Below are 18,393 nucleotides of genomic sequence, written 5' to 3' on the forward strand. Positions count from 1 at the left end.
TTGTTGCTGAATTCCGCGGGAAAAACTGTAATGATGAATGACCCTACATTGTCTCAACTCTTATTATTTTCAACCTCGAGAAGTGTAGACATTTGAATAAAATGAATGCAGTAATAACGTGTAAATTATCACTGCATTCATTTTATTCAAATGTCTACACTTCTCGAGGTTTAAAATTATAAGGGTTGAGGTTGAGACAATGTAGGGTCATTCACCATTACAGTTTTTCCCGCGGAATTCAGCAACAATATAACAATAAAGACAAACTAGCAACTTTGAACAATAGGAACGATGGAAACGGTAGGATGGGTTTATCTATAAACAACTTTTGCGTTCGCTTTGGAGTGACCAACATTGTTGAGATTGATCAAGCTTTTTTCTCAGATTTGAGCTTTCGTCTCCAATGCTCTCAAGGCAAAAAAGCTTAAATTTGAGGAAAAATAGCTTAAAAACGAAATTCACTTACACTTAGCAAAAAGATATTGGTCACGAGATACATAGACAAATCTTATACCATTGCAGGGTCTGAATAGAAATGATAATCCAAATCGAATATTGGGACAATTTCAATAACCATCGTAAACACGTTGGTATTGAGTGATTTTCTATCATTAATTTACGACAAGCTTTGCCCAAAAAAAGTTGAATCGGATAGCAGTTTATTCAGTCTCTCCCTGTCTTCTTTTGACCGGTTCTTAAAAAGAAAACCTCAGCTAAAGAGCTATATCGTGGATCATATCAACTGATGAGTTGGCATCGTGGTAAGATTTTACTCAAATTACTTAGAACCGTTTATTTTTCTTTTGTGGGGAAATTGAATCGTTGGAACTTTATCATTGTAGATATATCGCTTTCACTATTGTAGCTACCAATTTGCTTTTTTGGTAATTCTGTTGTTTCTGCGATATACCTTCTGAAATGTTTGCTGAATATGTTTCATACCGTGATACTTTAATGATTTGGACCTTATAATTGTCATATACAACAACCAAACCAAATGTTTCAAAACTAATAACTTTTTTTTAGAATTTTTCATAAAAGCATTTGTTCGTAACTTTGTAACATGTCGCGTGCTTATCTATGAACCGTTATGAAATTTTCTAGTTCCACTCGGCAGCTACTTGAACTTCTGTGCACCTTCGCTGATTTTTTTTTTACATTTTCACTCATCAGACTTTTTATTGAAATCGAATGAATACTTTAGGGGTATATTTATGCATTGAGTCTTTGAAAATGTTATAACAATTCTTTAAAGGTACAGTTTTACCATTGACTACACTGACGGGACACTCGATACGGTTTTTACACTAAATTTTTCAGCAGTACATAATGTGTTACTAGAGAGCTCGTCGATAATTTTTGATGAAATGCTTTCAAAGTTATAAAATGACACCCGGATTTAACCCATTCGAGACGGAGGCCTTTTCAAGACATTCTAACTCATAGTACTTTACTCTTAGATAACTTTTATGCCGTTTGATTTTCATCATAATTATTTCCGAATACATTTTGCCTGACATTTGCGGATTCCATTGGTTGGTATAAGAATATTATTTTTCCGAGCAATAGTAAACTCACAATGAAAGATTGTTCTGACAAAGGCACAAAAATTCCATTGCACACACGGTGTGCAATCGGTCTCGAATGGGTTAAAGGAAAATTGGCAATTTTGACGATACAATCGGGCTAATAGAGTGAATAAGATGTTAATTTTTTCTATAGAGCATTTTGTTGACAAATTTTGCAGGTTCGCAAATATCGTCAGTAGTTTGCTAAATTGGCCAGAAAATGAACGGATTTTTGTTTTAAGTGTCATGTAAGTGTAATCAGTGGTTTTATGATTATAAGTTAAGGTTGTAAGATTATCCGGTGTTATCCCGGTTTACCCGGGGGGAATTTGGGGAAAGTTCGGTCCAATTTCCAACCTTATTTATCTAGATTTTTGATGAGCAAGTCCTAGGTTTTCACCAAATTTGCCCCGATTTTAGGTCTACAATTTTTAAATCAAATGCCCAGATTTTGCCAGGTTTGTAGATAAAATAGTCCGGATTTGTCCAGCCCGAATACGTGCTGAAAAAATTCTGGCAACCTTGTTCTAACACAAATGTGAAATAAATTAGCTAAGTTTATGTTTTCAATATACTAACATATGATTCATATGAAAAATGTTACTCAGGTTACTGAAGGGCGATAACTTGGGGTGTGGCTATAGAAAGTGGTAACAGTGTATAAGTGTTCGCCATAGACAGTTACATTGATAAATAATGTAACCAAATATCATTTAATCAATAACAATGTCTTCTAACTCGATACAAACTATCACATGTCACTACATCCATGTCGCTCACATTTATCAGACCGCTCGTTTCCAGCTGAAACAAAGTGGCTAACATTTTATTTCCATCTTCTTCTTCTATTTCCATGTCATGGTCCACCCACAACGATGCCCTGCTGTCGCTACAAATCCACAATGACGAACGACCGGCACACAAAATGTCACTGGCCCACCATCATCATCGTCAGTCGTCTAACGAAGTCCACTACGCCGAATTAGCATTAGCAATACCTCACGATGACAATAGCAATAAAAATCATCTCAATCACCTGAAAAAATTGCCACCCCCTCCGGCGTACAACTATTTCGACGAACCGACGATCTACGCCCAGATAGATCACGGCGGCAGTGGCGGGGGAGTTGGAGTCGGTGTGGGTGTCGGGGTTGGCGGTAACTACAAAACCAGCAGCTCACCGTACCCGCTGATATCGCCGGTGTCATCCCAGATGGCTCCAACAGTGCCGCAGCAGCAGCAGCAGTCCCTAAATCAGTCACAATTAACGTTACCTTTGCATCAGCAACAGCAGCAACAACTTCCGGAACACCATCCGGGCAGTCAGCATCACACGCCGACATCGTTACAGCACCACCAGTCGCAGCAGCAGTTACTCACACCAACATCGTCGGTCGCAGCGTTGCAACAATTACAGCTGACGCAACAGCAGCAGCAACTGCCGCCTAATAACAATAAACAATACCTGCGTGAAATAGTGACAGTCCGGACGCCGCTGGCGTTTTCCCAGCAGGAGAGCTGTGTTTAATTAAAGTTCACTATGTACTTCCAAAAATGGCCACTTTTACACGGGGAGGGCGGGACAGCGGCACAGGATAGGACAGTGGTCACACATCCCCGTGCAATTGTATTTATGTGTCTGTTAGTGTATGTGTGCGCGTATCCACGTGTGTCTGTCTGTATGGCTGTTTGTACATATGTTAGTACGTTTTTGTATGTAGGTAATGCGAACAAAAAAAAAATCACAAACCCGACGAGCTGCTGCAGCGAACCAGTTTGAGAACGAATCGATGGACGCGCGGATTTCTGTTTCCGATTTTTTTTTTCCTTCAATGGATCTCTAGCTGAACAAATGACCTATCGCAAATCGGAAGGCAAATAAATTTTTCACAGAATCCATCACAAAAATCCGGCTGGTGCTTCGTGGAATGCATTTTTCCCCGAATTACATGCCTTGGACAACATTCTTTCAAATGTGGTTCGTATGTTCAGTTGTTATAGACGAATATAACTCCCGAAATATTTCAATAGTTTTTATGTTTATTCAACAAAATTTAAACTTTAATTCCAAAACGAATTTCGCGTCAAAGGAATGTGCCACCTTGAAAGACATACTTTCAAAATACATTTGACGGACTTACCTAGCTTCGGTAAGATAAGGCATTGTCGTTTAAAATCCCTTAAGAAATAGAAGCCTATTACCTGTTACCTGATTTATGTGGATGCTTATGGAACACTTCCTTGATTTTTTTTAGAGACTGATCATAACGCCACAAGGTAGCGAATATGCTGATTCGATAAACGATTTAAATTTTCTCAAAGTGAAAATGATTTACGATAAATGGGCGGTCCTTCAATAGACACACCATCCGGCGTCTCACTTTCTTCCCTTGACCGGTATTGAAAAAGAAATTCTCAACCTAAGAGCTATAGTTTTTTTTTGTTAATTTAATCAACAGATCAATTCTATAGGTCCAAATGATGACTTAAAATTCAAATAAAAATTACGCAAAATTTACATCTAACTGACGATTCCTCAATATACTTCTAACTTTACTTCGGAAAACATCCCTCGAAACGTCGAAGCCAAAGAGCTCGGGAAAGCGGCTGAACGTTTCCATAACATCGATGAAAGCTCCGTAGTTGTTCAATCTAATAGGAACAAACAGTTTAAGGTCCTAGTTTCTCAGTTCATGGAGTCACACACTTAGAGCAAATTCACTCGTGTTGGAAAAAAGTGGTAGAAATATTGACACTTTTAGCACATTTTGAAAACTTTACCATGCAAAAACATTTTCAAGATCTGCGGCCTTCAAGTATTTTTACAACACGTGTTCTATTTTCGCATTCTGTGATGCAAAAATAGCAATATTTCTATCACATACGGCTGAAATAGAAACAGTGCTGTAAAAAATACAACACCCAAAGATCTTGAAAACATTTTTAACATGGTAAAATTTTTAAAATGCGCAAAAAGTGTCAAAATTTCCAGTAGCTTCCAGAAGCGTAGGACAATCGATTCGCAATGTCAGTAGATCGGTGACGAAAGAGGCTCGTGTAGCATTTCTTCGGAATTGAAGAGTGTCCATGTCTATGAGACGACATCGATGTTCGTAGCTTGGCAGGTGAAACGGGTCTTGCCAGTTTAAGTGTCTGAGGGCATAACGCAAGAAACGCCGTTGGATAGCCTCGAGCTGCTTGGTACCGTTCTGGTAGTAGAGACACCAGACAGCTGATGCGTATTCGAGGATGGATCAAACTTTGCTACAATACAGTTTCAGGTAGTACACGTCCTTGTCCTTGGCCACTCGAAATAAAAATCCGAGGCTTCTAGAGGCTTTATCAGCGACGTAGTTCGTATGTGTTTTGAACTCAAGCTTACGGTCGAGTATTACGCCCAGATCATTGATATGGTCCACCTGCGTAATAGACTGATCTTCTAAGAGGTACTCTGCCGTCTTCGTGAGAAACTGATGACTGCACATTCCCTGCGATTCAAAGCCAGGAAATTAATGTCACATCAGTGTGCAAATAGATTGAACTGGTTTTGCAGGAAATCAATGTCGTTCTGACGTTTGTAGTGAAGAACAGTTTAAGATCATCAGCATAATAAAGTTTCGACCTGTTGCATCCCGAGTCGTCCTTCCACTCTTCTTCATCTTCTGCTTGACAATTTCCCAATATTTTTCGATAGGATGGAATTGAGGGCAGTTGGGTGGGTTGATGTACTTTTCGACAAAATCCACCCCGTTGTTCCGATACCACTGTAGTATTTGCTGTAGTGAAAGATTGAAAAATCTGGCCAAAACTTGACTGGTTTTTTTTTCAGGTTTTGTACATCTTGGAGTCCATGCTCTTGTTAGTAACAAAACCCGGGGTTTTTCGTCCGCAGCTGCAAATACCTTGCCAGATCAAACACTTTCTTGCAAACTTATCGCAAAAACGAATTTGAACTTGCCGGGGACATCACCCCGACCAGTAGCTTTGTAATATTTTTGGCCAGGAATCTGCCCAAAATCCATCTTCACGTACGTTTCGTCATCAAAGAGCATGCATCCGTCGTACTACGTTAGAAACTTGTCGTATAACTTCCGGGCACGTCCTTTGGCTACTAAATTCTGCTTCAATGTACTGGCCCGATAAGATCGTAAAGGGTGTACGGAATCAAATTGCGGCACACAAAAATATTCGGCAAAATTCACCCGTTCAACCAATCACCTTCAAACTTTCAGGGAGTAAAATAAAACATGTTATGAATATTTTCCCATGTTGGTTTAATTCAATTTCAATTCCATATCCAATGCATGAACCTTCTTCTTTACACTACTCATAAGGTCCTGTACAACATTTGGACCAAATTTTCTTTCCATGTTTTCTTCATTTCTTTCTCTGATTTCACTTCCTTAGGATGCTTCCGAAATTTTTGCTTAATGAAGGCCCAGTACTTTTCAATTGGCCGCAGTTCCGGTGCGTTCGGGGTGTTGAGATGTTTCGGCACTAAATTGACCTCCTTACTGCCCATATTTGATAAACGGTCTAATGTGCCATGAACACCAATGCGAGAAAAACGCAAAATACATGTTTTAACAATTTTTTTGCATCCAAATACTCAAAATAAAGTAGATTAATATGCATAACAATCATTGTAGGTGTAGGAAAGAGGCGGTTGAGTGAAATTGCAAATTTAGATGAAGAGTTTATGAAAAAGAATAATTTCAATCTCAGTAGCCACTTTATCAAATATAACGTGAACAAAAGTTGACAAATATCTCTGAATTCGCCTGATGTGCATACGTTTTCAAATATTGTTGCGATTTCTCACACCCATAACCATCAAGCCACAAGATCACAACAAGAAGGGATTAGAAAAACTTTCTATACAAAGACACCGGTTGCTGCGAAGGATGATTCAACACATCATGCACATTAGACAATTTATCAAATATATTTCACATTAGACAAATTTTCTTTAGTGTTTTGTGCCTCCAACAATGGGTTTTTTGAAAAACTAATGAAGTAGGGATATTATATAGAATATAAGGCACAATTTTCCCCTTTTTTAAAAAAATGGCATATTAGACCGTTTATCAAATATGGGCAGCTTAGCCTTGTACCACTCCAAAACCTCTTTCGAGTAATGACACGAGGCTAAATCCGGCCAGAAAATCATAGGACCATCGTGTGACCTCAGAAGAGGAAGTAGACGCTTTTGGAGATATTTGTTTAGGTCCACCTGCCCACTGACCGTTCCAGTTGTTACGAATGGGGTACTCCAATTTCCAAACGAGCAAATTGCTTGCCAAATCATGTATTTTTTGGCAAACTTTGACATCTTCTGCTTTCTAACGTCTTCGGGGACATCGAACTTATGAAGAGCGGTGAAAAATTGGAGCCCTGGAAGCTGCCGGTAGTCTACTTTTACGTACGTTTCATCATCCATAACGAGGCAATGTGGTTTCGTCAACATCTGGGTGTACAGCTTCCGTGCACGTGTTTTACCTACCGTATTCCGCCATTCATCGCTATTAGGCGCCTTTTGGACTTTGTACGTGTGTAGTACTTCACGTTTTTCGCATCTTGCACGAAAGTTTTAGTAAGATTCAGTTTCTTCGCCACATCTCGAACTGAACTGTTGGGATTCCTTTTGGAAGCTTGAACTACCCGCTTGTGATCTTTAACATTATACGGAGGTCCATTTTTGCCACTTTTTTCCGATCGGTGGTCAAACGTTCGTGATACCGATTTAAAACACGAGACACAGTAGAATGTACCATTCCCAACTTCTTGCTGATGGTACGATGAGAAAGATCCGGATTTCCGAGGTACGTGCGCAAAATTTCTTTGCGCCGCTGCTGTACTTCCGACTCCATCTTCGCAACGACTGCTAGTGAAACTTACACAGCATAAACAAATACACATTGAGCTAATTCCACCCAAAATTTCAATAGAAAAAACTCAACGGGTAAAAAGTTACAGCCATTTAAAAGTGGTGCAATTTGATTTCGTACACCCTTATTTCTTCGGACAGACGAATCCTTCTGACGTTGTACCGGTCGGCATTGAATTTCTTGGTGATGTCATAGTACGACTGCCCTGGGTTTGCCTTGATCGTTCTGACGCTTGGTATGAACCTGCCGATCGATAGTATGCATCTCACGGAAACGTTCGAGAACGCTGCACACGGTCGAATTTCAACAATTTCGCGATTTTGAAACCGACCCCGTCGGGTTTTCGACAAAGTACTGTCAAAACATTCCAGATCCCACAACTGATTTCATCATTTGGTGCTCTGTGTTACCTTTGGTAGGGCGATGGTTCATATTGAGCACGGTAATATAGTGGAATTCCTTAAACAGGTCTGCGAAGGGCATGTTTACGTCGTATGTAGTGATCGTGAATTCTGCTACGGTGTGGATGTTATTAATCTCCATCCGGGTGGTGTTGTCGAACAATTTATTTAGCCGAAGGTCAACGATCAAATCTTAGTGCTTTAAAAAGTCGGCACCTATGATTGGAAATTTGACCTCAGCGGTAGTGAAAACCCAAACGAAATTCCGTCGAAGTCTGATATCGATGGTCAAACGCTTGGTGCCATAGGTTTTTATCGGACTGCCATTGGCGGGGAGTAGAGGTGGTTGGCTGATGCAGGCTGAAGCCGTTCTCGAGTCGAGGGAGGAAGCACTGAGATATCGGCGTCTGTGTCTATTAGGATCTGGTTCGATGTTTTCTGGTCACAAATACGGATTCTTTCGATTTTTATTTTCACTAGTTTTTTAATGCTGATATTTTCTTGATGTTTTTAAACTCTTAGTTTTTCAGGGTTTGAGTTTTGCCCAGCACTTATTGGATAATTCGGGGACAGCGAACAAGCGAAGTTTCTCGTCGAAAAAATGCACGGACAACTCGAATTCTTTCAGTATGTTCATATGTGAAAAGGGGCATTTCACTTGAGAGCACACTGGGTTTTAGATCACCAAGAACTATTCTAGACAAGAAAATGGGGAAACGTTGGGTTTCCGATGGCCGAAAGTGGGAAATGACGGCTCCTTTCAACCGATCGCACTTGTCATTGGTGACCAAATTGCACAAAAAAATGTCGCTTCGAGGCATACAAACTAGAACTCGATATTTCTTGATCGAAAACCGGATAACTAATTTTAGCGATCTCTGTAGATTTCATTGTTTCGACGTCCACAAGGCGGTCTTTGGTCTCGACAGAATTAGTAATGTCGTTATTCTCCATTTTGTTTTCGCGAGAACGGATTTTTCACGAGAGCGCCGTTTTAAAATGGTTCACAGAAGTGGTTTCAATTTAACTTGGTGACTCGCGGTTTAACTTTTTCGTCGGACTCTGTTCGGTCGGGGTTACCAAATTGGGGAACGATAATAATTTTTTTGGAATAAGATGTTCCCCGTGTATTCGTATACGAATAAACAACTCGAGGAGGCACAACTGGTTCGGTTGAAAGTCAAGTTATTATTGAATCTATTTACAGAATTTTGAGACACACAAAGGAATCACTTGCGATCGGGTAATCCCATTGTTCGCTGGCCGACGATCGTCAACATCGTACGTAGCGGTGTTGGTAAGCGATCGACCAAACGATCATTTTTTGTTGGTGTGATAATCCAAGATTTTGTTCGCTTGTGTGGACAATCGGATGATTCCGCCACAGAGTCTTGCAAGTTCAGGCTACGAATGACGTATCGTACAAAACGTCGCGTCGTTGGGTAGACATAATACGCTCGGGGCCGTGTTGGTAATAGGGATACCAAACAGCAGATGCCTTCTCCAAACAGTGATGTCAACCTTCCAGATTTTGACAGGATCTTCTTGGACTTTCGTTAGACTTTTTTTCGGTTTCCAGACTTCCAGACCTATGTTATTTTTTCCAGGCTTTTCCAGACTTTTGAGTTTCGACATAAATGTTTTGACAAAATAGTCAAAATTTAAAATTTTCAGAACAAAATTGCAGGAAATGACTCAAATTAGTAATTGAAAAGTGAGAAATGCCACGAAGATGGTTGTAAAACAGGAAATTAAGTATAGAACAGTACTGCCGGCACGACAACAATGGTCTCAGGCATTGATAGTGTATTATTTCCCACACCACAATATTGCTATCTGACGGCCAAAAAAAGGTCGTCGCCTAAAAAGTTTGCCGTCCAGACTTGTGCAGACTCTTTTTCAAAATCCCCCAGACATTGCTGAAAAACAGTTGGTATCTCTGTCTCCAAAATTGATCGAACCAGGTAGCAGTCAAGACTCCACAGGAAAAAGATATCTTTGAAGTCTTCAGTAAAGCGAAAAATAATACCTACACTTAATCGTTGGTCACGAATCACACCATATCTTTCATATGATCTACTCGAGCGATTGCCTCGTTGCCAAAAAATACTCACATTTACTTTTTTTTTTAAGGGTACTCAATTGAGGGCGTCAGCACTTATGTAGCTTCTTCGAGAAGCAACCAATTTTCGATTAAAGCATTTGTGGACCGGATTCCAAGGTTTTGATGAGGGTATTTAAATAATTTGTTTTTAAATTTAAATTCTAAATCCAGCCACAAATCACGCTGTAGTGTAAAAGAAAGTACCTCGAGTGCGTTGACCGCGTTGACTAATTTTTGCAACTGTCAGAGAGCCCTCCGAAAGCCTAATTTCTGTTTACATGTTTCTGCACTGCAGCAGCAGCAACAACGACGCGGAGCAATCAGGTCGATGGCTAATAACGTTACATGACACATTTCACAAAGTGGTTAACCAATAACTTCGATCGAACATGGTTTTAAGGGGGAAGGCAACAAAAATCTGCCGCCAGCTGCCGCCGGATTAGACATTCCGTTTATGAAAAACAACAACTTGATCCGACCGACGGACGGACGACGGCTACACATTCCCGGAACCATGGAATTGCCCTACCATAAAAACACCAGACGAGGCGATGTTTCAATCGGTAAAGTTGACAGCTGATTGATAAGCTATGTGTTGTTGTTAGTCTGGAGAAAATTGTTAAAAACAGACCTATTTTCAAATTTTTATTTACAAAAAAAAAATTATCGAATAAAACTGTTAGGCTCCAAAAAAATTCTTAAGAAGAAGAAATTCGAAAGTTCTCAAACTGGTTCAACGGTATCGTCTTTACAATGTATATAAATTTTAGATAAACGTATCAAATTGCAAACAAGAATTGAGCAGTACACACAAGTCAATTCCAATGCTAGAAAAAATTGGAAGGGGATTTTTGTGTAAGAACAAAATAGAATGATCCATTAAACGAATGACTAAATTGAGCGAAACAAAAAAATAATCGAATTGAGAATCAACTCGAAAAAATCGCATATCTCATTCATACATATGAAATGTCATACCGAAAACCATACCCAGAACTGAATAACGTAAAACACCCAGAATGTTTTTTTGTTTTTCGTCGGTAAGAAAATCAAAAAAAACTATCCCAATCAAGGGTGAAAGGCATCAAGATCAACTATCAAAAAAACGAGCCACAATTGACAAACGTATTCCATTTTTTCTGTTGCTAGATAAGAGATTTTAGATAAATTTTGTACATAAAACTCTAATCAAAAAGCTAGATACACAATGACACACCAATAATAAGAAGAAAATACGTCTCATCACACAAACACATCACTTCACGTCAAACAAATTGATGGAATCAATCCAAAAGGAAAAACAGCGCACTACATCTCTAGAGTACTCCACTGCTGGAACCATTTCCAGTTCCAGCCAGCAAAAGTAAGGTTGTTATTCTATACTGTGTATCACAATGACAAATAAGAAGCAGCTGGAGGAGAATTCATCTTTCCAGAATCCAAAAGTCACATACCTAATACATACAAACGGCTGGGTGATTGGGAAACCAAAACTGTGAATCTTCATTCCATATTACTACCCTAGGTTTAGGACGAATTGAAAAATAAAAATGGTTCTACGAAAACGAGGGAATCGTACATTGAGTAAACGAACAGCAAACAAAAAAAAACTCCAACTAACGAAGGAAAACAACCAAATTCAAACTAAAGACAAATTCAAGCATTCAGAAAGTCAAAACCAAAACTAAACCTGTTTATTATTGTATTGAAAAAGAATCTAAGTGAAATGTTTTTTTAACCATAAGTCTTGTTTGTTTCCGATGAACGAAAGAAATCCCAAACAGTAGAAACTTAACGAAACAAGAGAGGTATTCAGACACTTAAATCAACGATTCGATTCATGTAGATAACTGGAAGAAAATAAAGCAAGGAACAAATCTCAAACATCCGTTACTGTAAGTTAGTAGAGTAACTATTTTAGAGAAGTCGAATAGCGAAACTAAAAGAAAAACAAACCAAATTACAAACCACACACAACACGGTTCACGACAACGGGAATTTTTATATTAGAAAATAAACAAAAATAATAAAAAAAAACAAATTCAAACACACAAGTTTCAAAGCAAAAACATCAACAAGTTGACAAAATGTGACACGGTACGGTGCGTGTGCGTAAGAAAATATTACAGGTTATAATTTTATAAAAAGTAAAACCAAAAGAAAAATATCAAGCAAGATTTTATTTTCTACCAAGGGTAAGCGAAATTGAAGAGAGAGAGAATAATTAATAATTAAGTAAGTGAGCGATCGCGGTTGATGAAGAATATCAACGGAACGAAAGTGTGTTACTGGATCAGTTTTATTAAGTTTAAATAAACAATTTTCTATATTGAAGGTCCGTATTTTTTTTTCTTTAATGAAAGAAATTCCACTACTCGAGAAAAAAGGCCAGAAAAGGTATCTGAAATGTATTAGAAAAAATATGCTAGATTCTCACCCAATAAACATTTTTAATCAATTTGTGTTTTGAATTCTCAGCCAAAACTTTAAGCAAAAGCTTGCATAATACATCATGAGAGTTGAAAACTATGAATTTCAAGATATTTTCGACTATCCGAAAAAACCATTCGGACGAGCCTCTTACATGCCGCAGTGATATTTTTCTACATTTTTATCTGTGGTCTTACAGAATTATAAATGTATGCGTTTAAAAAGCAATGGATCTAAGTTCCTACCTCTATTTAGATGGGTAGGCACCTTTGTATACATTTCTTATCCTGTGTAACAGTTAATTCAGAGTGATTTTGAGCTTTTCCAGTTGACGAATTTGCATCAAGTAACAAAGCAATAGTTGCTCGCTGCTACCAGCTGTGCCTTGCTAACTGGGTGTAAGAAATACATATACAGTGAGCGAAATAAGAATAGTACCACTATGTTTTTTTTGCCTGTTAAAATATGAGTGATTGAAAACCACCAAAATTTTCTTCTACAGTTTGTTTTGCATTGTTTAACGGATAAATAAAGCATAAGTTTACTTTGTTTGGACGTTGCAATTGGCGTTGAGTACCAAAAATATGGAAAACAGAATGCAAAATAAGAATAATACCACTTGTGCTTTTCACAAAAACAAGATTATTTCTAGGAATCTACTGTGTAAAAGTGAATGCTTCTACAAATTATTTCAATAGAAAACTGCATTTTAAGGAGTTTTCTAGAATTTCAAAGGTTTTCAGAGGTTTAAAAAGGGGCTTTATCAAACAGCTTGATTTCTTCATTAACATTCATTAGTATGATTCAAAATGACGAAACATGGATTTGAGGCTGAATTTCGAATAAAAAAAACAGGCTTCAAATTCAATAATACTATTTTTATTTTATTTATTTTATTTACATAGTATTCCGTCAATAATACTAATGTTTTTAAAGAATCAAACACTATTCTCTAGTTTCAACTCATAGATATCAGCACTATCTAGCAATTTAACCAAATCGATGCTCATTTTCCAATATCTGGGATTAATGCAGGTGTGCTGGATGATTTTGGTCAAGTTATAAGTAAGCTTGGTACCGTGTGACCGCCTTGGAAATTCTAAGATCACAAATCCAAAAATTAGAATTGCATCATGGTCACTAAAAGTGAATTTCTTGAACCGATAATAAGAATAATTTTGTACTTTCCGATGGAGCTTGTTGAACCAGACGACAAGCAGTATTATTGGTTGGATTTGAAATTGAATCGGAGCAGAGCATGAGATGAGCAGGAATTTTGTCCAGTGGTATATTCTTGTGCTGGTGATTTTTTTTTTGCAAATCCGAAAAAACCTTTCTGCAGCGTAAACTCTAACAAAACTGTGTTGGAAAACTACCTCTTAATGATGAATATGGCCCTAAATAAACCTGGAAAATCAATTTAGAGACTTAATTTAGTTTCAACTGCAAGATTCGTGCTGCCAATCTATGACTTGAAACTGAGAAAGTGAGGTTTACTGAAAAAAAAAGTTTTGAATTCCAACCTGTTTTTTTCTGATTAAAAATAAACCCAGAATGATTGGTTCATCATTTCACGTCATTTTAATGAAGAAAGTAAGTAGTTTGGTAAAGAATTACAGCTCAAATAAAATTTTTTTGACCTTGTTCTTGGCTAATTTTTTTTTTTGTCAATTTTTGGCAGGTTCGCAATACTTACGGTTGGTGGGCGAACCTACCATTTTTTCGATACAAATGCTCTCTGTGGGAAAAATGTACCTGTTTAGCCCGATTTTATCGTAGGAATTGGACGATTTTATTTTGAAAGTTGGGTGGCGTTTTCTAACTGGGATAGCATTTCTTCAAATCGATCGAATTGCGTACTGTTGGAAAAAAAATATTCAACAAATAAATCGAGTGTCCAGTCAGTATGATTAGTGATGGTACTATTCTTATTTCTCTCACTGTATAAGGAATGTATTCGAAAAAAATGCAACACTTTGTTTTGTGAATAATATTTGAGTGCATTGATGTAAATTTATGAAATTGTCAGCGAAGTAACCTGGTAATGTAATGTTTACATATGCAAATTTTTGTGATGTTCTTTGTTGTGAAATTTTTTGACTTTAATTTTTGGGCATCTATAATACATATATGAACCACCTTTTTTTTTCAAATCAAGGCTGTTTTCGATTACGTTTGCTGTTCCTAAAGCTTGACATTCAAAATAACTCAAAGTTGGAATTTGGTAGAAGTTATAACAAATTTAGCCGTTTATTCTCCCTCGGGTCAAAAACAATAAATTTGACTTTTTATTACTCCACCAACGTTTTTGCATAATTGCACCGATTCCAGATCTAACTTAAACAGAGTACAAACTTTGTGGGGCCTATTGATTGCTTTGCAGAGAAAACGGTCACATTTGAAAGCAGTCTTCTTTGTATTTAAGCCATTCATCGTGTCAATCATTCTGAAAGACTGACTGAGTAATTTGCAGTTTCAACAGATCGTTAGCCTCCTCAAGTACTAGACATAAAATTTTTATATTTTTCTCCCTGTTTACTTCTGGGAAATACAGGCTAGACTTGTCAAAAAAAAAATTCTGGTTGGAAACCTGCAAGGTGACTGCTAAAGAATTCGTTTTTCTGTCCAAATATTTTGCGCACGATTTTACCTCCGTATTTTATTTTATTTTCCCGGTGAGCAACTTTTCTTCCTTGTAGAAATGAAGTCAGGCCTATTTATAAGCCAGCTAGATGAATCAGTCTGAAAAATTTGACTAGTTGTTAACACTATATTTTTTTTTACCACTTCCTCCATTTATAATTTCAGATTGAGCTTGAAAAAATCTCTCAAATTCCTCTTATATCATGGAATCAATATTCTTCACATTTATTCAAATTTAAGCTCACTATTCTGTTCTCTAGAACTTCTTAAAGATTAACCATGTGTACTTTGGTTGAAAAGTCGATTTCCAGCTGTTTTGGGTCTCCCACTAGAACTTTTTTAGATTTCTCTCGATCCTGCCCAAAAAATGTTGTCAATGATCTTGAGTATTGTACGCGATCTCAAAAACTATTTAAAGCGTGGTACGGTCAAAATTTGGTCAAGGGAAACGCGTGTAAATCGGTGAAATCGTTTATTAAAAAAATCAAATAAAATTACTTTTTCAAGTTTAATTAGTATAAAATTCAGGAAAAATATTCAGTTAGGCTTCCGCTTTTCCAAATCCGAATTTCCGGGCCTTACGCGTAGCCCCTGCCATCAGATTTTGAACAGCCACCTTGTCCACCTTCTTCGCCGCAGAAAGCCAGTTTGCGCCTTGAACTGCTGCTCTTCCTTAGCAGTTTTTTTTGGTCTTCTTTAGGTTCCGCTTGACAATAGCCCAGTATTTCTCAATTGGGCGGAGCTCTGGCGTGATGGGAGGGTTCTTGTCCTTGGGAACCACCTGCACGTTGTTGGCGGCGTACACCCAAAATAATCCGCACGTCGTGGTTACGTGAAACACACATATTTTTTATCCAATTGATTTTCACGTAGCTTCTACGAGTGAAACATGTGAACGCACGTCAATAAGAATTCGCATGCTATAGACTCAGCTGCAATTTACGTGAATTTTCAATTTGTTCGACGGAATGGGATGATGAAAGCGTCATGGATTAATTTTAGTTTCGAAATGAAATTTGGGTCGATTTGTTTGATGCTTTTCTTTTTTTGTTTTTCATAAAAAACAACGAAATTATGATATTTAATCAAATCTATTACCACCATTATTATTCAACACAACGCTTACTGTCACTACAATTTTTTGTGATGAGAATTTCGTGGGACTCTGCATGCATATGGCCTTCTATTTCCTTTCTGGTTTGCTTCCTTAAGAGATCCCGGTTGACTGGCCTGAAAACATCCACAAAATTAGAATTCAAAACCAATCAAAAAATAACTTGCATTGAACTCACCAGGATGCTAGGAGCCACTAATCGGAGTTTACCAAACATGACTTTCCTTCTCGATGCGCCGGAACTTCTCTAACCGAATCACTTTCCGTAGCAGAATGAATTCTCTTATTGCGCGAAACTTCTAAATAAAACTTCGATAGCCCGGCTCGTTTTTTGGCTCGATGCACGGTTGTACCCAGGTTATTTGCGGCATCATGGAGAGAGAGGTTAGGGTTTCGCTTGAAACTACCGGCAACTCTCTTTGTCGTCTCAGTGGCTTCCGGTTTTCGATTTCCCCCCGATCCAGACTTCCTGGCTGTCGACAAACATTCCCCTAACACTTTAATTACATTTGTAACGGATGATTTGGCAACTTTTAGCGATTTTGCCAGCTTTGCGTCCGAGTAGCTCGGAATTTCGCGATGCGCGAGCAAAATTTTGATACGCTGCTCTTCTTCCTTGGACGGCATTTTGACAACTGAAGAGTGAATTCCAAAATCAAAATAAAAGCAACAATCTACACACACACACACCTTCAAAATGAGGGGTGTTCAAATTTTTTAAATGCAAAATTGAAAGAAATACGTCAATTTGATATTGACCAAATTTTGACCGTATCACCCTTTAACAGATTGTCACCAAATATTTGCACACGTACACATTACATTACTAGATTAATCTCTAGGTATGAGCTTCACCGAAAGCAGAATAAATATTTCCCCGATGACTATTGGGATGTATCATAAGACATCAGACAAAGAATCTCAAACAAAATAAATATAACAGAATTCAATCCAAATTCCATGGAAAAAAAATACAATACAAATTTTCAAGACACAGAATCCTAAATTTGAAATAAGATGAGATTGATATGCTGAATTCAGGGTATTTCCTTTAGTAGAGGATAATTTAAAAAATGTACATCAGAATCAAAAGTTGGGGCTTTATCAGTTGAAAAAGTTTCTATTAGTAATTAAAATCTTAGTATCAAAATTGGAATAAAAATTCAAGAACGGAACTCAGTTTTGTCGATTAATCCTATTTGGTCAACGTCAACTACAGTAACCCTTTTTCAAAATTAAAATGTAGAGATTATAAGTCAATGCAAATTTCGATGATGATTGGAAAAACAAAGATTAATTTTGCATTATTCATACATCATACTCATACTTATGCTTACAAAGTGAGCATTTCCGATTTCCTGGTTTTATTAATTTTATTCCCAACAAAACCCGAAAAAAATTACGATTTAAAAGGATTTTAAATGTTTTTCTTCATTTTCTTAATTTTTTCAAATGTCTGCAAATTTTCTTTCAAAAACAGATAATTTCTGTATTTTTTTAATTTTGACAAATCAAATAAAAAGTGTATTTATCCTCCGTAAAAGTCGTATAAATTGTTTTTAATTTGGAGAAAAAATCTGCAAACTCCTGGATTTTTTTTATTCAATAAATAAAAGAATGTGATGTATTAGGCTCAAATTTTCTGTGCTTGTTTAATCCAAATCATTTTTTTTTTGGGAGTTTGAAAAGAGATTTGAACGCTGCTGACATGTTTCGTTAAAAAAAATAAATGAAAGTTTTTGTGTGTCACTTTGTTATAGATCTTTTTTCGAATTCTGCTAAGATTTTTCCGAATTGTATGTTGAAAAATTCGAGATCAAATGCCCAGATATTGCCAGGTATTGTAAAGCAGCAAGCATTACAGATTTCTTCGAGCAAAAACATTGCGGGGAAAAAATCTGTAATGCTTACTCTAGGGGGGCCCTTTAACTTATAGTGGAGCGAAACTATTCGAGATATTATTTCAAGGGGCCCCCCTTACCTGTTGTATTAAACATTTTAATTCTGATTTTCATTTTCTTTCCTAGTTTTAAAGCAGTATGATTAAAGAATTGTTTTAAATTTTGATTTTGAGCCGGGGGCCCGGGGGCAGTTGCCCGAATACCAATACAGAAGTTTTACAAGGAACTATGTTTAGCCGCCGCCCGTGGCGTAGAGGACAGCCTTCAAGTCTTCTAAGCCAGGGGGTATGAGATCGAATCCCCGGTCACGGCATACATAGTACACTTTCGGTGGGTTGGTGGTA

At 37.5% G+C, this 18,393-nt stretch overlaps 1 protein-coding gene across 1 annotated transcript in view; it reads right to left on the reverse strand.

Annotated features, from left to right (window-relative positions):
- Window positions 1-4,822: 4,822 nt before the first annotated feature.
- The window catches only part of LOC129753193 (polypeptide N-acetylgalactosaminyltransferase 5-like), a 38,762-nt gene continuing 25,191 nt past the window's right edge, over window positions 4,823-18,393 (reverse strand). The window contains exon 4 of the mRNA XM_055748993.1: window positions 4,823-5,056. Coding sequence (XP_055604968.1) covers window positions 4,823-5,056 — 234 coding nt within the window. The remainder of the gene's footprint in view (window positions 5,057-18,393) is intronic.

This window comes from Uranotaenia lowii, chromosome 3 (assembly GCF_029784155.1).
Source record: "Uranotaenia lowii strain MFRU-FL chromosome 3, ASM2978415v1, whole genome shotgun sequence".
NCBI classification, from domain to species: domain Eukaryota; kingdom Metazoa; phylum Arthropoda; class Insecta; order Diptera; family Culicidae; genus Uranotaenia; species Uranotaenia lowii.